The 26,405-nt window shown below is 51.9% G+C and overlaps 2 protein-coding genes across 4 annotated transcripts in view; one reads left to right on the top strand and one right to left on the bottom strand.

The window, feature by feature from the left end:
* The window catches only part of CDH23 (cadherin related 23), a 427,857-nt gene extending 415,378 nt beyond the window's left edge, over positions 1-12,479 (top strand). The window contains exons 56-70 of the mRNA XM_030941290.1: positions 2,080-2,271; positions 2,429-2,542; positions 3,596-3,725; positions 3,835-4,086; positions 4,165-4,326; positions 6,127-6,383; positions 6,760-6,857; positions 7,609-7,729; positions 7,805-7,884; positions 8,013-8,053; positions 8,257-8,317; positions 8,771-8,900; positions 9,059-9,181; positions 9,536-9,640; positions 11,489-12,479. Of these exons, the coding sequence (XP_030797150.1) occupies positions 2,080-2,271; positions 2,429-2,542; positions 3,596-3,725; positions 3,835-4,086; positions 4,165-4,326; positions 6,127-6,383; positions 6,760-6,857; positions 7,609-7,729; positions 7,805-7,884; positions 8,013-8,053; positions 8,257-8,317; positions 8,771-8,900; positions 9,059-9,181; positions 9,536-9,640; positions 11,489-11,815 (2,193 nt within the window). The 3' untranslated portion in view covers positions 11,816-12,479. The remainder of the gene's footprint in view (positions 1-2,079; positions 2,272-2,428; positions 2,543-3,595; positions 3,726-3,834; positions 4,087-4,164; positions 4,327-6,126; positions 6,384-6,759; positions 6,858-7,608; positions 7,730-7,804; positions 7,885-8,012; positions 8,054-8,256; positions 8,318-8,770; positions 8,901-9,058; positions 9,182-9,535; positions 9,641-11,488) is intronic.
* Positions 12,480-12,830: 351 nt separating this feature from the next.
* Positions 12,831-26,405, bottom strand: part of PSAP (prosaposin) — a 34,364-nt gene continuing 20,789 nt past the window's right edge. The window contains exons 5-15 of one of the 3 annotated variants that reach the window (XM_010373049.2): positions 24,950-25,150; positions 24,092-24,235; positions 22,252-22,308; positions 20,406-20,414; positions 18,402-18,533; positions 16,758-16,853; positions 16,234-16,420; positions 15,985-16,142; positions 15,537-15,617; positions 15,122-15,229; positions 12,831-13,984 (exon numbers count right to left, since the gene is read on the bottom strand). In XM_010373049.2, the coding sequence (XP_010371351.1) occupies positions 13,949-13,984; positions 15,122-15,229; positions 15,537-15,617; positions 15,985-16,142; positions 16,234-16,420; positions 16,758-16,853; positions 18,402-18,533; positions 20,406-20,414; positions 22,252-22,308; positions 24,092-24,235; positions 24,950-25,150 (1,209 nt within the window). In that variant the 3' untranslated portion in view covers positions 12,831-13,948. The remainder of the gene's footprint in view (positions 13,985-15,121; positions 15,230-15,536; positions 15,618-15,984; positions 16,143-16,233; positions 16,421-16,757; positions 16,854-18,401; positions 18,534-20,405; positions 20,415-22,251; positions 22,309-24,091; positions 24,236-24,949; positions 25,151-26,405) is intronic. The other 2 variants (XM_010373050.2, XM_010373051.2) reach the window with 2 other exon arrangements.

Raw genomic sequence — 26,405 nt, 5'->3', positions numbered from 1 at the left:
GAGGCAGGCGGATCATTTGAGGTCAGGAGTTCGAGACCAGCCTGGCCAACATAACGAAACTCCATCTCTACTAAAAATGCAAAAAATAAAATAAAAATAAAAAAAAAAAGCTGGGCAAGGTGGTGCATGCCTATAATCCCAACTGCTCAGGAGGCTGAGGCAGCAGAATTGCTTGAACCCGGGAAACGGAGGTTGCAGTGAGCCGAGATCGCACCACTGCATTCCAGCCTGGGCAACAGAGTGAGACTCTATCAAAAAAAAAAAATTTAGTTGAAGTCTAACTCTATCGCTTCTCAGCCCAATGACTTTGAGCAAGTGACTTCTGTAAGTCTATTTTCTGTAAGTCTATTTTTTCCTCTGCAAAATAGGGACTAATAATAAGTAAGTACCCCATCTCTTGCTCCTAGATGTCTACCAAAAAGGACAGGCTCCTCCACAACCCACTTCCCCCATACTTGTCTCAGAATAAACACACACGCCCCTTCCATCTGTCCGTTGTTCCTGCTGATACAGTGCGGAGACAGCCTAGGAGCTGAGAATGAGCATCAAAATAAGAAACAAGGGGAAGTGGCGAGGTTCTGGAATCTCTCCAGTTCTTCCACTTCTCAGTCTAAATTGCCACATAAAGATAGGGGAAGTACTCCTTTGTCTTCTGCTCTCCCTGTTTCTTCTAAGTACACAGGCCCAAAGTGCTCCTTAGTGGCACCATCAGAGTATCTCCCACTTGTTCGTTGTCCCCCAAACTCCACCCAGGCTCCACATCTCAGAATGTCCGTGCTAAGTCCATCGTGTCACTCTGTCTCCTCTTTGAGGTCCTGAGGGATAAAACTCTCCCAGGACTAAGCTCAAAGAAGCATTGTGCCTTTACCATGTGTTTTGCTTTTTTACCTTGTGTCTAGTGTCTCATCAGCAGTGATTGAGCAGTCCGTCCTCTTTGCTGTGCCCACTAGGGAGCTCAGAGTGGTCAGCCCATCTTGAGTGACCCCGCAGGGACTTAGGGCTTACACTTTGCTTCCCACCCCTCAGCTTTCATCTTCCTGCCAACCAATTTTTTTCTTTACCCTAGTTTTTTAACTTGATCAATCTTGTTATAATTTATGTATTCTTGTCCCCTGCATCAAATCTTTTTTGTGAAATGAGGCAGTGTATAAATTAATAATAATCTAGTCCTTTTTCACACCAAAGGCCCCATTTATGAAGACTCCCTTCAAGGGTTTTGCATTTGGAAAGACTTATGGCTCCTGAACAATCAGCATGTATTAATTATCTGTATGTCGTCCTACTTTTTATTAATTAGACGTAACTACCATTTAGAACTTCCAGTTGTCATGATCTGTAAGATAAACAACGAAAGCATGCTGAGCTGATCATTTTTCAACTAAAAGCAAAGAAACATGCCCTTTCTTTTGCCCTGGGCAGCCTTGTCGTGGGTCAATGTATGATTTCAATGAGGTTTTCAAGATCTTGGACTTAGCTCAACTGCGTTCAGGAGATTGAGGTTCAGGGGAGTGAGGTGGCATGTCCAGGTTCCGGGCAGGTTAGTAACAAACTAGACCCTGGTGGCCAACCCCTATCCTATCCACCATGTCACCCTGCCTGTGTCCCCCCCATTTTCAGGTACCCCATTGAATGGATGGTGTTGTTTGGGGACACCCAGAATTCCTGTGTTTGGGGTGGCAGAGAGAGCAAGACTGATACAGGACAAAGGGTGGCTGTGGCCTCAGCGCTTGGATTCCCTCTGTCTCCTAAACCTCAGCATGCAATGAATGGGACTGGAAGGGCGGAGTCAGCTCCTGGGAAGATGGTCACCCTGGGAAGGCTTGAAGCATGTGGTTCCCAGGCTGGACTGTTAGTGCACAGTGGCCTTAACTTGGGTTGGGGAGGAGAGAAGAGGGACAACAGCTAGCAGAAGCCCAGAATCCAGGAGAATCCAGCCGAGCAGGAAGGTGCTCCTGGCGGGTGCTGTAAGCTGTTGAGGACATTCTGCTACCGTAGGAGAAAGAGCGAGGGCTCCCTCAGGGCCTGGGAGCTGAGATTCTCTCAGGGGTCCAGGAGCCTTCCCCCCAACGCTTCCCACAGGAGATCCCGCTGCGCTCCAACGTGTACGAGGTCTACGCCACGGACAAGGATGAGGGCCTCAACGGGGCGGTGCGCTACAGCTTCCTGAAGACGGCGGGCAACCGGGACTGGGAGTTCTTCACCATCGACCCAATCAGCGGCCTCATCCAGACTGCGCAGCGCCTGGACCGCGAGACGCAGGCGGTGTATAGCGTAAGGGCGGGGCCCGGTGCGAGGGGCGGGGCTTTCTTCTGGGCGCTTTCCTGCACCTCGCCTCCTGGAAAGTCTCTGGGGGACCTGGCCACCGGGAAGTCCCCAAGCCAAACCCCTCTCCCAGTCTTTTCCTCTGACTGCACTCTTCCGCTCCTAGCTCATCTTGGTGGCCAGCGACCTGGGCCAGCCGGTGCCATACGAGACTATGCAGCCGCTGCAGGTGGCCCTGGAGGACATTGATGACAACGAACCCCTCTTCGTGAGGCCTCCAGTGAGCTCGCCCACCTCCTGCGCTGGTCACACCTACACAGGGACTCACCTGCCTGCAAGCACACGCGCACACACTTTCCTATATACACTGTGCCAGAATACACATTTGGCTAGACACGGAAACATCTGCCTGCATGCACTTCATGCAAGAACAACTATTTACTGAGCAGCTGTGTTACACTATATTGAGCTATATTGAGCGATGAAAAAAAAAAAAAAAAGACAGACCAAAATGCCTGACTCATGGAGCTGATAGCCTTGTGTTTGCCTGCACCACACACACACACATACACACACACAAAGCATGAAAATCAGCTCTGATTTTGTTTTGTTTTGTTTTGGTTTGTTTTTGAGACAGAGTCTCGCTTCGTTGCCCAGGCTGGAGTGCAGTGGCATGATCTTGACTCACTGCAACCTCTGCCTCCTGGGTTCAAGCGATTCTTCTGCCTCGGCCTTCCAAGTAGCTGGGATTACAGGCACCCGCCACCATGCCCAGCTAATTTTTGTATTTTTAGTAGAGACGGATTTTTGCCATGTTGGCCAGGCTGGTCTCGAACTCCTGACCTCAAGTGATCCACCTGCCTCGGCCTCCCAAAATGCTGGGATAACAGACGTGAGCCACTACGACCCGCCCAGCTCTGATTTATTGATATGGGGCTGACATGAAATCTGACAGCAGGGCTAAGGGCCCCTCCTGTGGACTCCAACTCTCTGACATGGTTGTTTTTTCTTCTTATGTGCACATGGGATGTGATGTTGCTTGGAGACTGTTGAGTGTGAGTGCATACACATGCATGTGCATATAAGAGTAACGTGTGTGCTCCTCTCATTTAAGCACTCATTTGGGTTCTGGAAAACACCCCGTGAGGGCAGAGCTCAGGTCCCCAGGCCATGCTTTGCTCCCTTGAGGTTACAGTGGTTCTACTCACCGCATTAGGCCTGGACAGTAAATTCCCTCAGCACATACATAGTCACTGCCCAGGGCCCTGAAACAGGGACTGGAAGCTTAGGCCTTCCCTTGGCACCCTGTGAAGACATCCCCCTCCCTCCGCAGAAAGGCAGCCCCCAGTACCAGCTGCTGACAGTGCCTGAGCACTCACCACGCGGCACCCTCGTGGGCAATGTGACGGGCGCAGTGGATGCAGATGAGGGCCCCAACGCGATCGTGTACTACTTCATCGCAGGTGGGGCCGGACAGAGCTAGTGCCCTGATTATCCTGGGGCTAGAGATGACCCACATATGCCCTGCCCCTGGCCCTGCCCCCTCACCCTATGCCATGGTCCCACCCTCAGTCGGCAACGAAGAGAAGAACTTCCATCTGCAGCCCGACGGGCGTCTGCTGGTGCTGCGGGACCTGGACCGGGAGCGAGAAGCCATCTTCTCCTTCATAGTCAAGGCCTCCAGCAATCGCAGCTGGACACCTCCCCGTGGACCCTCCCCAACCCTCGACCTGGTTGCTGACCTCACACTGCAGGAGGTGCACGTTGTGCTAGAGGACATCAACGACCAGCCGCCACGCTTTACCAAGGCTGAGTACACTGCAGGTGCAGGGACTGGAGCCTGGGCATGAGGTGTGGGGTGGCCCCTGCTCTGCAACTTACACTACCTGCCTGTTCCTGCAGGGGTGGCCACCGACGCCAAGGTGGGCTCAGAGTTGATCCAGGTTCTGGCCCTGGATGCAGACATTGGCAACAACAGCCTTGTCTTCTACAGCATTCTGGCCATCCACTACTTCCGGGCCCTTGCCAACGACTCTGAAGCTGTGGGCCAGGTCTTCACCATGGGTAGGGGCCTGGCAGCACATGAGTGGCCTCTAGCCACGACCTCTCAGTCACTGCATGGACTGTCATCTGGGGGGAGATGGGGTCTGGGGGAGCACGACAGAATATGGGTGACCCCCCAGCCAGCCACGCCAATCCTATTCATCCATCTATTCAGCAGTCCATTCTCCAGTTTATCCACCTATCCACCTCTTCATCTACCCACCAGCCCTTTCTTTTCATTCTTTCTTCTTTTCAACTCATCTGTCCATTACTTATCCATCCATCCATGTATCCACACTTCTGTCTGTCCATCTATCCTTCCATCCATCTGTCCATCCCTTTTATCCTTCCATCCATCTGTCCGTCTGTCCTTCCATCCATCTTTTCTTCCTTCCATGTGTCAATCCATCCTGCTTTCATTCATCTCTCCATCTACCCATCTTCCCATTCTCCTTCCCATAATATTTGCCTGTTTTTCCAGTTGTGCACCTCACCCTCCCCTATGTCAGGCATTGTGTTAGGACTGGGGCGCCAGGATTCAAAGCACACACTTATACCTATGAATGTGCATGTTTGTTTGTTTGTATATTGACCTGTGTAGATGGCTGAGACTCTCTGGGTCAGGCTCTAGGAGATGCCCCTCTGGGTGTCCCATTACTTTACTCCCAGTCCCAACCCCTTCCCCCTTCTTATCCATCTAAAGACTCCTCCTCTGTATGCCTCATCTGCGGCCTGGCATTCAAGGCTCACTAGATCTTCCTCCTAGTCCCTCTTTCTGTTCCACAGTCACCTGCTATCCTTAAAGGCCCTGTGCCCAGCCTAGCTAAGCTGCTTAGCATCCCCTCAGCCTGCTCTCTTCCATCCTCCCCTGGCCTTTGACCCCTCTGCCTTCATTGCCTGGAATGCCATTTTGGCCCCTTCTTTGCCTTCGGATGTCCATCCCCTACCCTTCAAGGTCTAGTTCATGTGCCACCTCATCCAGTTACACAAGCAGACACCATCCCTTTGTCCTCTGAGCTCTCACTGCCCTTATTTTATAAATCAAGGCACAGAGAGGCTCAGTAGTTTGCTTGAGGTCACACAGCTAGAAAGTGACAAATTTTGAGCCCAATCTCTTGTCTTTCAAGAGAAGACTATGCTGTACCACCTGATCATCTCTCTTCTATGGGTTTTGTTGTTGTTTTCTTTTTTTTTCTTTTTTTTTCTTTTTTTTGGCGATAGAGTCTCACTCTGTTTGTTGTCCAGGCTGGAGTGCAGTGGCGCAATCTCAGCTCACTGCAGGCTCTGCCTCCTGGGTTCAAGTGATTCTCCTGCCTCAGACTAACAAGTAGCTGGAATTACATGCACACACCACCATGCCTGGCTAGATTTCGTATTTTTAGTAGAGATGGAGTTTCATCATGTTGGCCAAGCTGGTCTCAAACTCCTGGCCTCAAGTGATCCGCCTGCCTCAGCCTCCCACAGGCGTGAGCCACCACACCCAGGCTTGTCTGTGGAATTCTGAGGTACATGTGTTTGAAAGAGGAAAGACAGACACTAAGGGGGCTCAGAAATGGTCCTTTGCACCCTAGCATGGGACAACAGAGTCACAAACTTGTCATCTGCCCTCCCCCATGCTGATAACCTGCTGAGACCCGAGCCTCTGCCACTTCAGATGGGCATCGTTCCCACTTGCCTGTCACCTTTGCTCCTGGCTGCACCCTGTGGGCATTTGTGCTGCCTCCCCTAGATGTGCCCACCTACCCCAGGGCTCATGCCCCTTCCTGGGGATTCAGGGGCACTGAGTCTCTGAGCTGTGCCCCACCTTCGGGCTTCCTGCAGGGAGTGTGGATGGCATTCTGCGCACCTTCGACCTCTTCATGGCCTATAGCCCCGGCTACTTTGTGGTGGACATTGTGGCCCGTGACCTGGCAGGCCACAACGACACAGCCATCATCGGTGTCTACATCCTGAGGGACGACCAGCGCGTCAAGATCGTCATTAACGAGATCCCCGACCGTGTGCGCGGCTTCGAGGAGGAGTTCATTCACCTGCTCTCCAACATCACTGGTGCCATTGTCAATACTGACGACGTACAGGTGCCTCATGGACCCACTTGGGGCCGGGGCAGTGGAGGGAGACGGGGAGGCCAGCCACAAGGAGAGACAGGGCATTGTGCAAAGGCCAGGGTGTGAAAGGCAGTATAGGCCCCACTTAGTCATTTCCTAGCAGTGCGGCTTTGATAAAGTTCTCCCAGGTCTCTGGGCCTCAGTTTTCTCCTCCATAAAATGGGGTCAATAATAAATAGTACCTGGCTAAGTGTGGATGAAGTGATTGGCCCATGCCTGGCCCTCAGCAAACATTCAGAGGGCTCTATCCACAGGGAAGGGTAGAAGGGGCTCCTAGAAGAGGCCTGCCCATCCCTGTGGCCCCCTGCTGTGGTAGCCACACCCTACAATACCCCTTCCCATCCAGTTCCATGTGGACAAGAAGGGCCGGGTGAACTTTGCGCAGACAGAGCTGCTCATCCACGTGGTGAACCGTGATACCAACCGCATCCTGGATGTGGACCGGTGAGTGGGGGCCTGTGTTTGGACTGTCGGCCTGTCTGTCAGCATGCCTCCCTGCCCTGGAGTACGGGAGAGAACCCACCAAAGGAGACACAGACCATACCATCAGGCCCACTGTGTGGAGTCACCTCCCAGAGGGGGCAGGGCTAGGAGACAGAGCAGAGTTTGGGGGTATGAGCAACTCTGTCCCTCTGAGCCTCCCTCTCCACATCTGTAACATGGGAGTATTCAGGCCGTGCACAGTGGCTTACACCTGTAATCCCAGCCCTTTGGGAGGCCAAGCCAGGTGGATCACCTGAGGTCAGGAGCTCAAGACCAGCCTGACCAACATGGAGAAACCCCATCTCTACTAAAAATACAAATATTAGCCAGTGTGGTGGCGCACGCCTGTAATCCCAGCTACTTAGGAGGCTGAGGCAGGAAAATCACTTGAACCTGGGAGGTGGAGTTTGCAGTGAGCCGAGATCATGCCACTGCACTCCAGCCTGGGCAACAGAGCAAGACTCCAATCTCAAAATAAGTAAGTAAGTAAGTAAATAAATAAATAATAAATAAGGGAGTATTCATTCACTGTGAAGATGGAACAGGATCCTACATGAAGGTTCGAGGAAAACACAAAGCTGTTCCGGCCGGTAGACCTCAATCTTGCAAGGCTTGGCGTTGATGAACTTTGGGGGCTTGAGGCAGGAGCAGAGCAGACTGTCATGGGGGGAATGGCTGAGGAGGAGAGCTGAGACCCCTGCCCCTCGCCCAGGGTGATCCAGATGATCGATGAGAACAAGGAGCAGCTGCGGAATCTTTTCCGGAACTACAACGTCCTGGACGTGCAGCCCGCCATCTCTGTCCGGCTGCCGGATGACATGTCTGCCCTGCAGGTACCCAGTGACCCTGCCCCACAGCCCTAGCCGCCCTCCCCACTGCCCAGGCTCACCCTGGTCCTGCTCCCGCAGATGGCAATCATTGTCCTGGCCATCCTCCTGTTCCTGGCTGCCATGCTCTTCGTCCTCATGAACTGGTACTACAGGACCGTGTGAGTGTCCCCCATCCCTGCCCTCAGGGGGCCAACCACTTGCTCCCGGATGGCCATGAGGCAGGCAGGGCCTGAGACGTCAGCTTGGCCCCAGCCCGCCTCACCAGCCCCTCTCTGCTTCTCTCCAGACACAAGAGGAAACTCAAGGCCATTGTGGCTGGCTCAGCTGGTAAGTGAGGGCCGTGGTGGGGGCACAGGTGAGAAGGCAGCAGGCTGGGGGCCTGGAGTGTCCACCAGGGCCTCACAAAGCTGGCTCAGGCCCTTCACTGGGCCCAGGACCATGCCCCACACCCCACCCTCCCTCACCCCGCAACACCACCCCTAACCCTGGCTATGCCCCTCCCCTCCATGCCCCAACCCTTCTCCCTGCAGGAAATCGCGGCTTCATCGATATCATGGACATGCCTAACACCAACAAGTACTCCTTTGATGGGTGAGTGGGGTAGTGGCCCTGCCCAGTCTCCTGCAGGGAGTCCTGCCAGGACCCAGCTGGGGAGAGCTGCAGTCTCCCAGCACTGGGGCTGCTGAAACCCAGGCTGTGGGCGCCCCCTGGTGGGTGGGCCACCCTCCCTCCATCCTCAGAAACCGTGTGGCTGAGAGGGGCTCTCTACCCCAGTGGGCCTCAAGTTCCAGGGGGTGCAGGCTTTGGGCAGTGGTTGCAGGGTGAAGCCTCCGCGCCAAAGGCAATCCAGACTGACATGCAGTCCTGGTTCTAGCAGGATCCCAGGGTGGGAGCATGCGCCACAGATGCCAGGGCCTCACACCCCTAGTCAGTGAAAGGCACTACATGGCCAGGGAAATGGGCAGGATGTGGGGTGAGGCTGGAAGCGCACCTGTCTACTCGAGTCTTCCCTCCCTCCCCACTCTTTTCCCTCCCCAACTGCAGAGCCAACCCTGTGTGGCTGGATCCCTTCTGTCGGAACCTAGAACTGGCCGCCCAGGCAGAGCATGAGGATGACCTACCGGAGAACCTGAGTGAGATCGCCGACCTGTGGAACAGCCCCACGCGCACCCACGTGAGCCAGAGGCGGTCAGGCATCACAAGGGGCAGGAGTGGAGGGGCTGGGTCTTTGCGACCTCTGGCCAAGCAGCTGGGTTCTTTAAGGGGTAGCCCCCTCCCTTGTGCATGTGTGTAGGGTCTGCCTCTGCTCCAGCTAACGTCCCGTCTCCCCAGGGAACTTTTGGGCGTGAGCCAGCAGCTGTCAAGCCTGATGATGACCGATACCTGCGGGCTGCCATCCAGGAGTATGACAACATTGCCAAGCTGGGCCAGATCATTCGTGAGGGGCCTATCAAGGTGAGCCCTCCCCACAGGCTCCATACCCAGTCCCCTGGCTGAGGTTGGACCCCACTCCAGAGAACACAGGGCGGTGGAGACCTCCAGGCTCAGCTAGACCCACCCTCCACTGGGGCAAGAACACCAGGGCTGATGGGGGGTTGCTCCAGCCTGCAGTGGCCTTAAGGGCAGGGCTCAGGAATGAGTCCATATATGTCTGGGCTGGCCACCGTTTACAGGCTCTGCTGCTCATCCTCTGCCCTAAGGATCACCAGGGTCAGATTTCTGTGTACCCCTGACTCCCAGAGGGAGTGGGCAAGGGGTGGGGCAGGCAGGGAAGGGCCTTGGTGGGGGTTAACCCTTTCCCTCCCCCAGGGCTCGCTGCTGAAGGTGGTCCTGGAGGATTACCTGCGGCTCAAAAAGCTCTTTGCACAGCGGATGGTGCAAAAAGCCTCCTCCTGCCACTCCTCCATCTCTGAGGTAGCCAGCTGGGTGGCCGGGAGCTGTGTGCTGTGCCCCAGCCTGGGGATGCTCTCTCTTGCTGTCCTGCTGTCCTTCTCTATGTCCCTGGAGCTCTGCAGCCTGGACCAAAGACAGCAAAGGGTGGGGGCCAGGAAGTCAGACAGCAGGCTCTGCTTTCTGGGCTCTAGGGGGCTTTCACAGGAATGGGGTAGGCTCTAAGGCAATCTTTCTCAGATTAGAGAAGGACCTCAAGAACATACCTTTGGGGGTGATGTCACTTTAAGAAACTCGGCCGGGCGCGATGGCTCATGCCTATAATCCCAGCACTTTGGGAGGCCGAGGTGGGCGGATCGTGAGGTCAGGAGTTCGAGACCAGCCTGGCTAACATGGCGAAACCCCATCTCTACTAAAAATACAAAAAATTAGCCAGGCATGGTGGTGGACGCCTGTAATTCCGGCTACTCAGGAGGCTGAGGCAGGAGAATTGCTGGAACCCAGGATGCGGAGGTTGCAGTGAACCAAGACCATGCCACTGCATTCCGCTGGGTGACAGAGTGAGACTCTATCTCAAAAAATTAAGGGAAGAAAAGAAACTGGCCATCGGGGTCAAATAGGCCTACATATGTTGGCCTGTAGTGATTATGTCAACACTTACAAAAGTCAAGCTTTACCTAAAAATGAATTTCCAGCTGGGCCCACATTCTCAACAGGAATAAGCTAGTCGAATAGCTTCATGCACGACAAGAGTGCCCGTTTCAAGTCTCCACCCCACCTATTTATCCTCTGCAGCTTGTCCTGTTGACATTTTCTGCCTGGACACAATTAGAGGTGATCTGCTTGAGGCCAATTTGGCAACAAACCCAGATACCACAGTTGCAGCCCAGGATTTTTATAGAGCACCAAAGTTAATATATAAAATTAAAGATTCTCAACTGGGCGCGGCGGCTCACGCCTGTAATCCCAGCACTTTAGGAGGCCGAGGTGGGCAGATTACGAGGTCAGGAGATTGAGACCATCCTGGCTAACACAGTGAAACCTCATCTCTACTAAAGAATACAAAAAATTAGCCGGGCGTACTGGCGAGCGCCTATAGTCCCAGCTACTTGGGAGGCTGAGGCAGGAGAATTGCTTGAACCCAGGAGGCGGAGGTTGCAGTGAGCCGAGATTGCACCACTGCACTCCAGCCTTGGCAACAGAGCAAGACTCTGTCTCAAAAATAAAAAATAAAAAATAAAAAATAATTAAAGCTTCTCATCCAGGTGTGGTGGCACATGCCCGTAGTCCAGCTACTCAAGAAACTGAAATGGGAGGATCACTTGAGCCCATGAGTTCGAGGCTGCAGTGAGCTTTATGTTGCTGCATTAGCATGGGCAAGAGAGAGAAACACTGTCTCTAAATAAATAAAGGCCAGGTGCGGTGGCTCACACCTGTAATCCCAGCACTTTGGGAGGCCGAGGCAGGTGGATCATCTGAGGTCAGGAGTTCCAGACCAGCCTGGCCAACATGGCATGCCTGTAATCCCACCTATTCAAGAGGCCGAGGCAGGAGAATCACTTGAAGTCAGCAGGTGGAGGTTAGAGTGAGCCGAAATCATGCCTCTGCACTCCAGCCTAGGTGGCAGAGCGAGACTTCATCTCAACACACACACACACAGATTTTCACAAGAAGCCGATCCTCCCGAGAACCACTCTGCAGCACCTTAAGCATTCATTGTTCCCCTTCCCACACAGTTTGAGAAACAGTCTGACAGGCCTCCTGAGGTAGGAGCCCAGGGTTCAGCCACATAGCCGGTAGGTCTCTGGGGCCATCCACCTGCTCACCCTTTTGGCATGGCCCTGAGCATATGGGGGTCCCGGCCTCTTGCAGCTGATCCAGACTGAGCTGGATGAGGAGCCACAGGATCATAGCCCAGGCCAGGGTAGCCTGCGCTTCCGCCACAAGCCACCAGTGGAGCTCAAGGGGCCCGATGGGATCCATGTGGTACACGGCAGCACGGGCACGCTGCTGGCCACCGACCTCAACAGCCTGCCCGAGGATGACCAGAAGGGCCTGGGCCGCTCACTGGAGACGCTGACCGCTGCTGAGGCCACTGCCTTCGAGCGCAACGCCCGCACAGAATCCGCCAAATCCACACCCCTGCACAAACTTCGCGATGTGATCATGGAGAGCCCCCTGGAGATCACAGAGCTGTGACTAGACAGGGAAGCCTCGTGGGTGTAAGCAGCACCTGTCCACTGCCCCCTCCCAGGGAGCAAGGGCAGGGACAGGGTCGGTCGGGGAGCTCCTCCCAAGGCCAGGCCTGGGGGACAACCTTGGCTTGGCCCTGGCGGCCTGCATCAGCTGCTCAGATCCCACTTTTGCCAGATGCTCATTCAGCATCTGACCTCTACCTTCTTAAGATCTGTTATTTTTATAAGAAAACCAAACAAAAATGCTAAGCGTCTAAGGACAAGGTAAGGAGGGTCACTGGGGCCCAGAAGTCTGGGGACCAGCTCGGCTCAGGCTGAGCTGAAAGAGGCCGAACAGGCCCTCCTCCCTCCCTGGCTCCACCCTGCAAGCACTATCCCCTCCGGCTGAACAGGCGCAAGGGAGGCCCGGCGTGGGCATCCCCTGCTGGCCGGACACCCGACTCCAGTCCAAGTCCTGCTACATTTCCGCCACATTCCTGCTGGATGTCCAGGTGGAGGTGGCATCCCCACATGGACAAGGTCAATGTCAATGAACAAGCATTCTCTCCATTTCACTGGCTTCCCAAATGTGCCCAGCTTATAAAGAGAAGTGACTGATGTTCCCTTGGGTTTTGAATGTGGAGTGTTCATGTGTATTCCTTTTTTAAATTATTAAGTTATTCCCTCAATAGTTTCCCCTTGGTTTTGTTTAAGTGGTACTCACTACAAGTTTCTGGAATGGTTTGTTTAAAAAGCAAGGCAACTCTCAAGGAACTGGCAACGTGCTCTGACTCTGGCCTCTAGGGAGCAGGGACGGGGCGGATTAAGGGCAGAGCCGACCTTCAGGTGCGCCTGACCTACTGCTGGCCCTGAGTCTTGGGGAGGACCAGGTGGGATTTTTCCTTTATCCACTTTGCTTTCATTCTCTGGCCAAGAGGGGTCATGGGAGTGCTGGGCCCCAAAGGTATCATGGGCTCAGAGCTCATCAGAGAGGAACACACTCTTCCAGCTGAAGAGTCACAGAAACACTTAAGCCCAGATTTGGCTAACAGAATTTTATTGTTAAATCACAGAAACTTTAGTGCAAAACAAAACTCACGAAGTCCATTTAATAGCAACTGTGTATCCTGCTGGCTTTGCTTGCTGTCTCCTGGCAACCAGAAGTGGACAGAAGCGTGGGTGCCCAAGTGAGCTGCAGACAGCGTCCAACCCACACCCAGCAGGCCCCTCAGCATGCCGCCCTCTAACAGGAGCCACAGGCCTAGGAGCTTGCCATCCACATTTATTTGAAAAGAAAGGTCAAAAGGAGCCTCTATGAGACGGGGGAAGGGTGCAGGCTGCAGCAGCAGCCTCAGCAGCCAGTAGGCAACATGAGCAGGCACAGCGTGGCCACCACTGTCCACACGCTCACACAAGCCAGGCCCGCGGGGCCTTTGGAGAGCTAGCAGGTTACATTCACGCAGATGGCCCCCTTCCCACCCAAACCCACAGAACCCCGAACAAAGCATCACCAGGAAAGACACGGGAAAGCCAAATCACAGTTGAACCAGGGACAGAGAACCCTTGGCCCCACTGAGGTCCCAAGCCACCAACAGCTGCTTCCAAAATCCCTGTGCTATTACAGCAGGAATTAAATCATTTAAAAAGCCTGATTATTCCGGGCTTCTAATCTTTCATATAAAACTGCCTTTGTTTTGCTGCTTTGTACAGCTGAGAGGCCCAGGAAAAGGGAGAGGGTCCCTGACCAGGGCAGGAGGCCACCTCAGAAGCCCAGGCCTACCAGTGCCCGAGCACATGTCAGGGCTCAGAACAAGGCCCCAACCAAGAGGGTTGATGGCCTCCAGTCAAGAAGCTGTGGCTCATGCCAGCAGAGCTCTCTCCTCCTCCAGCAGGCGCCATGCAAGGGCGGGCTAAAAGACCTCCAGTGCATCAACATCCATCTAGCAGAGAGAAAAGGGGCACTGAAGCAGCTATGTCCTCCAGGGGCTAGGGGCTCCCTTGCAGACAGCAATGCTACAATAAAGGACACAGAAATGGGGGAGGCGAGGGAGCCCTATTTTTAAAACAAAGTCAAATAGATCTGTGCGTTCATTCTCCCAGACACACAAGTAGAAAAAAACGAATGCTGCGGTTTCTCCAAGCTGGAATATTCCTCCTCCTAGTTCCACACATGGCGTTTGCAATGCTCGACAGCCTGGTAGGAGAGAGGAAGCTGAGTTTAGTCTTCAGATGACAAACTCCATTCCCCACCCATCGGTGTATCAGATATCACCCCCAAACGGGACCTGTTCTCTTGTCCTAGGTCAGTTAGACGGCACCAGATGCTGAAGACCCAGGACAGGATCTCACTTAAAAACAGGGAACACATGGCCATCAGAGTTTTGGGAACTTCTAAGACATGAGTCCAGAGCAGCAGATGCCTGCAGTAGTCTGCAGATGAGTACCCATGCAGGTAGGGCTCAGGACCCTTCATCTGCCTACACCCGGCACCCAGCGTCCTGCTAGCAGCCTGCACGCTAATTCCCAGGCAGAACCTCCTCGCCTGAGTTAGGCTACACACCAGCTCAGGCCCTGAGAAGCGGGCCCACATTTCCCCAGGACAGCAGCAGAACCAGCCGTGGGGTGGGGCTGGTGGTGGAGATGGGCTGGAGCCTAGCTGGAGAAAAGAGCTGGACATGGCCAGAATGGGGGGCCCCTGCCCCTCCCTGCAGTGGTCCAAGATGACAAAACCGCCACTGACATGGTCACAAGGAAGTCCGGTGAGGAAGGAAAAGTTGCGCAAAGCAACATTAAGTAACGGACCGGACCAAACATCCCCACCCAGGGAAGCAGCACAAGTCATCTAACTGGTGGCTGCCAGGCCAGGCCAGGGCCACAGTGCCCTAGGGCTGCTGGGTAGGGGCCAGCTCTCAGGGCCTTAAGTGAAGAGACTCAGGCCCAGCTTCAGCAAGGGCAAACATGTTCCGGGGGACAGGACCTGGGCAAAGATCTGGGCAATGAATCCCACAGACTTTGTGCAATCCCTGGAGTGACCTTGTACAAGTCTGACACTGTCACAAGGGAAATGAAGACAAGAGCAACAAAGCAGAAGCAAAAAAATCCCCCCCCCCCGCCCAAAAAAATCCACTCCACCCTTCACTACAAGAGTAGAGTTCACCCTGTCTTTTCTGGGGGACCATGAGTAAGCCTAACCACCTCTCTGAGCCTCAGTTTTCTGACAACGTAAAAGCAGGGTGGAGAGTTGATCACTGGGTTCCCGTTAAAGCAGGATTCTCCCACAGGCTACCCCAGGGCAAGACAGGCTGGTGGCGCTGGCTGCTGGGCTACTCACATTGCACTGGGCTGCTGTCTCTGTGTTCTGGCACCAGTAGCTTGGGCCCCATACACACTTCTCAGTTCCCAACAAGGGCTTACGGGCTGACGGGCAGGCTCCAATTTTCTATATGGTGAGAAAAGGAAAAAAGAAAGGGGGAGAATGAGAGCTGCCCAATGTATCCCTTTCAAAACTAAGAAAACAGTTTCCAGAAGGAGCTAGAATCAGAGCTCCACCACGCTCTTTCAGAACATCAGGGTTGCTGAGGAAAGTGATGGGGCTTGGGGGACTGGCTCCCTATCTTCTTGGCTCTCCCACAGCGGAACCCAGAGACTCCACCCCATGGCCAAGTCTCGGAGCAACCCTCCCGGGTCTCTGCAGCCCCCCAGGTTACAGCTGCCCAAGAGGACCCACGCCACCCAGTGAGGCTCACCAAGCACACGAAGGAAGGATCCATCACCTCCACCAGGATCTCGATCAGCACAGGCTCGTACTCTGCCACAAACTGATCACACTGTAAAGGAAAGCGGGGACACAGGTCCAGCCCTGGGGGTGTCCTAGCACAGTGGGGCACAAAAGGCCAGGCAGCCTGGATACATTCTTCCCTGAGAGCCCCTGGCATTCCCAGCCCACTGGGCCCTGGGGCCTCCCTTCCCAGACACCCTATCTACATTTGGCCCTATCTACATTTGGCCTCTCTACTTCAGGTTGCTTCCCCCAGTGGCTCCTCTTAAGCCAACAAATCACCTCCAAGTAAAACTTCATTGGACTCCATGCCCGGAGGCAGAAACAGCTGGTTTTCCATCAAAATGTACCCCAGCCTTGGCATACTTCATCAGGTTCTGTCATGCTGGCCTACGGCAGCCCAGCCCGAGGCATACCTGCTTCTGGTAAGGGTCGGGCAGGAAGCTGCAGCCTTTCTCAAGAGCAGCCAGGATCTCCTGCTTGGTGCTGTTTTTCTCCAGGTTACGATCCAAATAACCCACCAGCTTCTTGCACACTTCGCAGAAGCCACCGTCCTTTGGCTGAGTCACATGAACTACACAAGAGGGCAGCGGGCTCAATGCTGGCAGGGCCCTCCCTGACCCAAGAGGGGCACCATCCTCTCCCGCACCACACCCAGCGCTCACCGGTCAGCGCAGGAAGCCGTGTGCCAGAGCAGAGGCGCAGCATGCTGCACACCAGCTCAGGGCTGACCTCCTGCAGCAGGATGGACAGGATTGAGCTGCCGTATGTGTCCACCACCTCCTGGCACTCTTCCGACAGGGACTTTGGCAGCTTCGAGCACATTTTGTCAAAAGCATCGAGTATTTCTTTCTGAAACACAGGAGAGGATCGTGTGAGAAGACGGGACGCTGGGCAAGGGTTGGAGAGATTCTGAAAATACTAACATGACCAGGAAACGAGTCAATGGTGGGTGCCGTTTCCACCCCCAGAAAACTACCAAACCACAAAGCAAGGCAACAGTGTCTACCTCCCCTGATGCCCGCCAGCCCAGAGGTCCCACTGGTGAGGACTGCCTTCCACGAGATGGGGACATGGCTGTACACATGCCAAGGCTGGGCCAAGCCCTCCCTCCTATGGGACTTTCCCACTGGGACATTCAGGCTCGGGAGGCAGAATAGGGCCTCTCTCTGCCAGGAGGATAGCATACCTCAGTCTTATTGTTGTCAATCAGCTTGGTCACCTCCTTCACCAGGAATTCACACACCTCACAGTAAACATCAGACTTTGCTGGGACCTCGTGCTTCTGTGGGAAGAGTAGAAGGAGAGTACTTTAATGCTGGGACTCACAGCCCTTGGTCTTACTCCCCTAAAGGAAAGGGGATGCAGAGACCAGGGTGGGTTAGCACATCAAGGGCCACTGCCTACTGAATTCCAAATGATGTGTGGCTTCTAATATCCAAGTTAATTCCCTATTTTTATATGGTGGGAGACCCACCTGCCTCCTTCCCTAATCTTCTACCAACACCACCTCCCCCTAACCCCACCAAAACAAAACCCAGGAATTCACAGTTCAGAAGCTAGAAAGTCCCTTGTCCACCCCAAAGAGCTGTCCTGATGATGTTTCAGTTACAATCATTTCATCACTCAGGGTTCATTTTGGGGAGGACGAAGGACCAAAAGCAAAGGGAGGGGCTCGCTATCGGTCCACTATCTAGAAGGCAGCATGGTGAACACATTTCAGGTCTGCTCGTGTGTCTGCCATGTCTCATTAGCACTTGAGAATGCTCTTCTAGAACCCACCTTTAAAAAGCCAATACTGTCACAGAAGATGTTCCTTGGCAGTGGAAATGTTGTCTATCCCTGCTGCCCACTATAGGCTCCAGCTACCTGTGCACTGAGCACCTGCAATGTGGCTGGTGGAGCCAAGGGGCTGAATTTTTAATTTTGCTCCATGGTATTTCACTGACATTTAAGTAGTCACATGTGGTTGGAACGTGAGCTATAATTCTTCACTTTCTCTGGCCGCACTTTGGTCAGCGGGCTGGAGCCGAGGAGCACCCCGTGGAGAAGAAGGCAGGAAGCAGTGCTTCCTGGATTCCAGCTGACACTTTGGCCTGGCCCCTGGGCCACACACTCTGCACATGCAGAGAGAAGACGGCAGAGAGAGACAAACAGCTGGCAGTCAAGTGCCGTGGGATGTTCTAGAACAAGAAGCGTGTACATGTGCCATGTGCTAAGGCATCACACAGCCCAGGTCTTGAAGAACTAGGATGTAAGCCCCACGGGCACAATGACATCATCTGTTCAGCACAGCCCCTAACACACTGCCTGGCCCATAATAAATGCCAAATACAAATGTATTATGGGAGGAAGTAGTCTGACTTTCACCAAGTGAGGTGTTCTAGTTAAACAAAACAGACACCCACACGGATTTAGTATACAGGCTGCAGGCCCAGTGAGGCTTCCGCATACTCTGAGGGGTGTGCTGGGAACATCCAGTCTGTCAGGGCCACAGGATGGGGAAGGACCCAGACAGTGCATGTGAGAAGGTGAGGCTGGAGCCAGGCACCGCAAAGTCACCTTTGAATGGCATGCTGAAAATACTCAGGCTAATGATCCCACGACCATTAGGGTTTACTACCAAGGCAATAAAATGTTTTCGAAAGAACTCAGGGGCGGGGGCCGCACTAGTATAGGGGATAGCATAAACCAGTGATCACAAACTCAAAGACCTTCAGGAGCCAGGCAGGGAACCAAAAGAAACAAGTGACTTGTAGGATGCGATGTGACACAGCAGGGAGTGGTGTGGCATTGCACAGTCCTGGTCAGTACACACAGTGACACCAGGTACCTTAATGGGCTCCACCAGTTCCAGGGCAGGGATGACATTCTTGGAGGCCACTTTGGCGGGGACCAGAGTCTGCATGGGCATCTCTTTCACCTCATCACAGAACCCAACCAGCGCACAGATCTCCTTGGGTTGCTGAAGAGAGCACAGAACAACCAGTCAGCGGCAAGCCTGCGCCCACTGCCCCTTAGTCCCAGTCCAGCCAGGGGACAGGGAGCTGGACAGCACCCTGGGCCCAGGTCTAGGCTGCCTCCCTCTCCCCCTCCCGCAAGGGGGCAGATTCCAGATTCCATGTTAAAGGGCTTGTGTCTGAAGCAGTGCATATGTGCCAGTTACATCTCAGGGAGGAGACCACACAAAGCTCCTAAGGGACATCGAACACAGCCTCCATCCAGGGCCACCACGAGGAAGGGAGACTCCCCAGCACTTTCCACATCTCCAAGGACACCCGGTCTGCTCTAGAATGTGTCTTTTCAGGTCACTCTAGGTAGGAACTAAGCTATGCTTTTTTCTAGAGGGGGAACTACCATGCCCGTAAACTAACAGAAAGCCAAATGTGTTAGAAATAAAACCACACCGGATCTTTCAGCGGCAGGACCATTTAAAATGATGCATTAAGGGGAAATGCTGGCTTTTTTAAAAACCACATTCTATGTTCACAACTGCACACAGTGCACATGAAAACCCAACCCCCCAAATGGATGAATCATTTTAAGCCACAAGGTCTCCAGATTGATCCCCTTTCACCATTTAGACACCAAACACAGAGCACTGGACAGTCTAGAATCCTGACCATGACGCTCTGACGGCCAAGAGCGAGACAAGTGTATACACCCTGTATACCGTGGAAATAAATGCAACCAGCGACTAGCTCTGAGCCTGAGTGCATTTGCCTCCCAGCACCAAACCCTAAAGCAGCAGGAACAAAGGTGCTAAAAACGGGACCTGTTAAGGGAAAAGAGCTAGACCATGACCATGGCTCATCTGGTTTTAATATCAAGAAGGCTCGAGAATTAATAAGACTGGGGGAGTCTGGAAAGCAAATCCCAAATACTCTGTCTTTGGCACACCTTAAGAATGAAAAATAAATAAATAATACGAAAGCAGAAGATACAGCAAGCTTTTTAGAAAAAAGTAGATGCCAATATTCAGGAGGTATAGGGCTGCTTCGGCCTCCATCAGCTTTGTTCCAACTCTCCGAGGAGGCCTAGGTAAAAAATTCAAGCATTTCAACCAAAGTCCTCTCCCATTAGACTTCAAAATACCTTCAAAAAAAGCTCCAATGCTAATCCCAGTGGATGGATGCCAATGCTCAGAGGTGGCAGTGTTCAGGATGGCCCCAAAGGACACTGACTCAGAGCAAGTATGGACTGGGCACTTGGTTCCTGTAGCATGCCATCTGATGTGGCTCTAGATCCCAAAGGACCCTGTTACCCAGAGGGGCAGAAGCCACAATCAAGAGATTGTTTCCAATTCTCTGGATCCAACAGCCAGGAACAGTCTGCTGGCTGTCTGCAAATGTTTGCTCATGCAGCTGAAGCATTTCTGTGGTTATGAAAGACAGCACTAAAGACATGCAATGCCTACTTGCATTGTGACAGACACAAGGTGCCCTAGGGAAGCCAGACCTACACTGGACTTCCTAACCGGCCTATGTTGAAGGAGGCTGAGGCACCTCCTGGGCCACCCATGGTTCCCCATCGTCACACTGGTGGCCTGCATGTACATATGCTGTATGTGGATCATGACCAGAGCACAAGGCTCTGTTGGCTTCATTTTTCTGGCCCCCTGAAGGGGAGATGAGATTCCCCAACACCTCAAGGGCTGAATTACAGGGGAGAAATGCAGAAGCCCTCCCCAGGCTATTAACAGACAGGCACCCTGCCTCTCATAACCATTCCTTGTATCTGTCAGAGCTAATCACGCCATACCCCCCCACCCAAAAAAAAGCAAAGTAACTAGAGGAAGCAGCAGACCACGACTACAAGCAGATTCCCCGACACATACCTGATCCTGCTGTTGAACAAAAAAACAGGAAGTCGGAGGTGAAAATAAGAGAAAGGAAAGGACACACAGTTAAGAAAAATTACAACAACAATCAAGCAGTGAACCAGGTGTAAGGATGTCCCCAGAAGTTCAGGGAAATGCTCCTGCGGTCAGATCTTAGCAACCTACCGTGTTCCTGCTATCTTGTAGACAAGGGGGCCCTGAAAGCTTTCCTGGCCCTGCAGGGATAGACCACTTGGGGGCTGTCCTGCTCATGTGTGCACCATCTCCAGGTCTTAACACACTAAATCACACTCAAAACACTGTGCAGCAAGAGCCCCAGAAAATGCCACTTGATGAAGGGTCTCCATCCTCAGGAGCCCACGCCAGCCCCAGGCCTGCAAGGCTTTCCCACAGGTTAGTGACCAGCAGCACCACGGAACAAGACACAGGGCTGCCCCAGGAAGGGGGGTGTGTTATAAACACCCTGAGGGGTTAGGGATCCTAGGGCGATCTACCGCAGGTGGCCGAATGCCAGCTAGAAGGCCAATTTAACAACATATGCAAAGCCTCATGCTTCCATTCAGCAGTTTCATAATAAAGGCAGGGATATGCATATAGGTATGTGTTTGGCTATAAGGAGATTCATCTTCCCAAAGGCAAACCTGAAAACCCTAGACACATCCAGCCACCGGGGACCGGTTATGTAAATTCTCTATGTACACAGGTGATTATTATGCAAGCACTTAATCATTTGTACAAGAATATTCAATGGCCAGAAGTATTCAATGGACAGAAAAGTATTGTCCACATTTCTACACAGTATAAGTTTTATAATGAGAAAAATATTTTAAGTTAACTATAAGGAAGTACTTCACAAGGTTAAGTCCCGTCAGTGCTTATCTTTACCTACTTCAGGTGCGTGTCTTTGTAAGCTGCCTTTAACTGTTTTTAGGACATGGTAGGGTGTGAGTAATAATCCCAAATAAACTACTACTCCTCCCTGGCTTGCTTCAGTGGTTAGAGCAGGTCAGAGAGTCAATCTTTCAGGCTACTTGGCCACAAGCTCTAGCTGTAACTACTCAACTGTGCTGCTGTAGCACAAAACAGGCATCACTGTGTTCCAAAAAAAATACCGTTTATGTACAAAACATGACAGGCCAGTTTGCTGACCCCTGGATCAGAGAACAAACTCAAACGATGGTATGTCAATCTCAAGTAGTCAGAAAGTCAGCATGACAGACAGGGAAAAGGTGTCCCCACCCCTTCAACCCCACCAATCAGATGTAAGGAGGCAGTGCCTGTTCCCAACGTGAGCGGGCCACCCTGCTCTGTGTGGACTAGCGAGCTCATTTCCGGAATGGGTATTCTTGATTCTAATTAAGGAACACCCGCTACCACCTGAATGCCTCCAAAGCCAGCTCAGGAGTTACCAGCTCAAACAGCAGCTTCAGCAGACACTGCTGCCATGCACGGGACAAACTCTGGGAGGCAGTATTGCCCCCACTCAGGCTGCAACACAGCCATTCTCATGCCTGGCTTAGTTAGAGAGCACTTGACTTCTATAGATCCCAGGGCTAAAGCCAGACCTAGAAACCTGATGGCCGGCCTGAATGGGCAGAGGCAAACAAACTGCCAGGAAGCCACCAGGGCAGTCCTGGGGATCAAGATGCTTCAGCCTCTCCCGTGACAGGGGAGGTACTGAGATTGCAAGTGGAGAGTCTCCTAGCCAGAGGGTTCGATTTAGCCCAATTCAGTACTCTAAGGTAAAAAAGGGAAACTAAACCATATAATTTTCAAAACTGCTAGAATAACGAAACCTGAAAAACAAAGAAAAATGCTAACAAGGGGCCTCTGTGTCACCTACCATGTGCATCATCATCTGGATAGCAATTTCAGAATACTGGCTGATATAGTTCTTGCACTGGGGAGAGAGAAACAGATTCCTTAACAAATCACTGCAACAGTGCACCAAAAACCAACCAACTTTTCCCCCAGCATTTCCAACAGTGTCAACTGGTGACTATCAAGCAACTTTCTAAAGTAGAATTTTATAAATGTCTGCTCTGGGTCAGTTTTCATAAGATGAAAATAACCATTTGGTTATTCTATCATTCATAGGAAATGTGTGCAAAAGATGTTTTGAAAATGTTTTGTAAGGGACCTTAAAGATTCCATCCTCCTGTCTCCTTTATCTTACAACCTCACTTGCCCCAGCATCATAGAGCAACTATTCAGTGGCAATTTGGAGAGAAGGCAGCTAGGAGATACACTGTTAAGGAACTAGAGCTTACTTTTCAAAGCCATTTAGACAATCTCAGATGGCATTATAAGGCTTAAATCCAGTAGAGTCAAGTTATAATGATTTTTAACTGCCTATTTTCAGACAATCTAGATACTTCCACTAGACTCCACAGACTTGCTCCTTGTATTTGGGGAGCTTCTACAGAGATAGGACCAAAGGTAACATCATATAGCCTCTCAGAGAGGGTTCAATTGGGAAATTGTTTAAACAGTGTTATGCAAAGACACTTAAAATGAGGCTACAGGATTCTGAGACTTTCAACATCCGTGAGTGTTCACCTGATTGACATTCCTAACGGAAAGTCAGAGAGAAACCCTCAGCTGGACATGGTGGCTCACTCCTGTAATCCCAGCTACCTGGGAGGTTGAGGAGAGGATTGCTTGAGCCCAGGAGGTAAAGGCTGCAGTGAGCTATGATTGTGCCACTGCACTCCAGCCTGGGTGACAGAGCTAAACCCTGTCTCAAGAGAAAAAAAAAAATGGAGAAGGCCTCATCTCGTAGAGCCAGCCACTCCACCCAAAAAGCCTCTCTAGACCCCAAAGGACAGAGAGATTACAACCAGCTTCTCAGCTGCCAGTCTAGCAGATTTCTTCAGTTGTCAGGTACTAAAACTAGCATTTTGGTTTTACACATCCACCTGTGATTAATAATCTTGGAATAGGGTCCCAGAATGAAACCATCTAAGTAAGGAGCCAACAAAATGAGTTTCTGAGCCCACAGGACTAAGGGAGGCTTTCAGGTGAACCACGGTCAGCAACCATGCTTGCTGCAGGAGCACAGTTAGAATGCTGAGTGTCACATACATTAGCCAAGCTTTCAAAAATAGGGTAAAGGCCGGGCACGGAGGCTCACGCCTGTAACCCCACACTTTGGGAGGCCAAGTGGGCAGATCACTTGAGGTGAGAAGTTCGAGACCAGCCTGGCCAACACGGTGAAACCCCATCTCTACTAAAAATACAAAAATTAGCTTGGTGTGGTTGCATGCGCCCGTAATCCCAGAGGTTAAGGCAGGAGAATCACTTGAACCCAGGAGGTGAAGGCTGCAGTGAGCTGAGATCACACCACTGCACTCCAGCCTGGGCAATAGAGTGAGACTCAGTCTCAAAAAAAAAAAAAACAAAACAAAACAAGGGGGGTGGTAAAAAGTGTTTCTACAGTGTTCCTAATACACAGGGTGCCTGGCAGGAAACAAAATCTTCCCAGAAACAGCCTCCTACTTTTTGTCCCCAGTTTTATTACATATCCAGATGCCATTAACCAGAACAGATTCAAGTCTGTACTACCTATTCAAGCTGCTTTCTGGTTAAAAAGAAAACCATGTTGTCTGAACGCCCTACTCCAGCCTCCACAGCCCAACTCCCAGACCCAGATCATCCTCAATGCACAAGGACACAAGGCTCACCATGTCGGCCATGCCAGGGCCCAGGCGGTCACACTCCTCCTTGACATGTTCCACCAAGGCCTGGACAAAGGTGGAGTTGGTCCGTACAGCAGTCTGGATGTCGGTCACCATCTGAATGCAGTCCTGGCAAACGTCCCCATTATCCTACGGAAGAGGCAGTTAGGTTGGCAACTTAAGAGGATTCAAATTCCTAGGAAAACGTCCTTATATACTCAGGGCTACAGCATTAGTGGGCACTTACTGGCCAGTTCCTAAGGTGCTTTACAGGCTCTCAAATTACTGATAGGCTTAAAATTGATTGAGTGTTCATTATAGTAACAGTATGGTATAAAAAGGGGGTTTAGTATAAATAAAAAGGATGGCCAAGCACAGTGGCTCACACTTGTAATCCCAGCACTTTGGGAGGCCGAGGCAGGCAGATCGCTTGAACCCAGGAGTTTGAGACCAGCCTGAGCAACACAGCAAAACAAAAAATACAAAAATTTAGCCAGGTGTGGTGGTGTGCATCTGTACTCTCAGCTACTTAGGAGGCTAAGGTGGGAGGATCACTTAAGCCTCAGAGGTTGAGGCTGCAATGAACCATGATCACAGCACTGCACTCCAGCTTGGGTGACAGAACGAGACCCTGCTCAAAAATAAAAGAAGTAAAAAATTTTTAAAGGGGGTTAACCTTTGTATATTTTAAATATCCCATTCTTTAGAAACTTCATGGTACAACCATTTAAAGGCTGGTTCATGTAACTGCAGAGTTATGCACAGAGATAAGCCCCTGTTTAAGAGCCACTCTCTGCCCCTTTTTGTCTCTCATCTCCAGTGCAACCAAAAATGGGGTCCTCAGTGGCCAGCCCATTGTCTTACCTTTGGCTGGGGCTTGCTGCGGGGGCCGTCCTGAGGGTAGAGGAGGAGAGGGATGTTGGCCATGAAGGGGGCCACCACCTCAGTCATGTCCAGCTCTGGGATCTTATTGGACTCCAGCTGCTTCTGGTGATTCAGCTCTGCCAGGTGCTTCTGGAGAGACTCGCAGAGGTTGAGAGCAGAGCACACCTCCCCAGGACGGCTCTGGTGGGAAGGAAAGAAGTCCTGCTGAAAATCCTCTCCCCGGGGGGAAAATAAGACAGGCCATCTGGTGCCTCTGAATTAGTCCTTCTTTTTAAATCCCTTAAAAGAAATGCAAACCTATTGTCTAAATTAAAACCCAAGAATGTCAAAATTACCCAATCCAAGTGCCTAACCACACAGCAGCCCCTAAGCTTCCCCAATTCTCCTATTAGGCAATGATGCAGTTTGGCTGTGTCCCCACCCAAATCTCATCTGGAATTGTAGCTCCCATAATCCCACGTGTCATGGGAGGAACCCAGTGGGAGGTAAATGAATCACGGGGCGGGTTTTCCCGTGCTGTTTAGTAAGAGTAAGTCTCATGATCTGATGGTTTTATAAAGGACAGCTGCCCTGCACACGCTCTCTTGCCTGCTGATATGTAAGATGTGACTTTGCTCCTCCTTCACCTTCCACCATGATTGAGGCCTCCCCAGTCATGTGGAACTGTGAGTCCATTAAATCTTTTTTTTCTTTTTATAAATTACCCAGTCTTGGGTATGTCTTTATTAGTAGCATGAAAACAGACTAATATAGGTTTCCTAAATGTTACCTCTGCTCCCCTCAGCTCTTCTTTAAAGGTATAGGAGGCCAGGCATGGTGGCTCACACCTATAATCCCAGCACTTTGTGAGGCCGAGGCAGGCGGATCACCTGAGGTCAGGAGTTCAAGACCAGCCTGGCCAACGTGGTAAAACCCTGTCTCTACAAAAATACAAAAATTAGCCAGGCATGATGGTGGGTGCCTGTGATCCCAGCTACTTGGGAGGCTGAGACAGGAGAATCACTTGAACCCAAGAGGCAGAGGTGCTGTCAGCCAAGATCGCGCCATTGCACTCCAGCCTGGGCAACAGAGTGAGACTCGGTCTCAAATAAATAAATAAATAAATAAAGGAATAGGAGCTTCTTGTTGGAGGAGAAGAGTCAGTAATTCTAAGCCACTTCTCCGCAAAATGAGCTAACACAATGGCTTTCAACACCTTCCATATGCTGATGGCTCCCAACTGTTTAACTTTTGTAATCATGCCCACCCCGCAGACATCTCAAACTTACCCCTCATTCTATCCTGTCCAACTAGCTCCATTTTAGCAAGTAACTCCACCTTCGTCTTCTCAGAAACCAGGGAGACATTTATAGCTCTTCCTCTCCTATACATCCCCCTCATGAGCAAGTCCAGTCCATTTAATCCTCCAAAAGAGAATCTGCATCTGCCATTTCTA

The sequence above is a fragment of the Rhinopithecus roxellana genome, chromosome 11 (assembly GCF_007565055.1).
Source record: "Rhinopithecus roxellana isolate Shanxi Qingling chromosome 11, ASM756505v1, whole genome shotgun sequence".
Lineage (NCBI taxonomy): Eukaryota > Metazoa > Chordata > Mammalia > Primates > Cercopithecidae > Rhinopithecus > Rhinopithecus roxellana.
The sequence above is the reverse complement of the archived record's forward strand: the minus strand, read 5'-3'. Positions and strand labels throughout refer to the sequence as shown.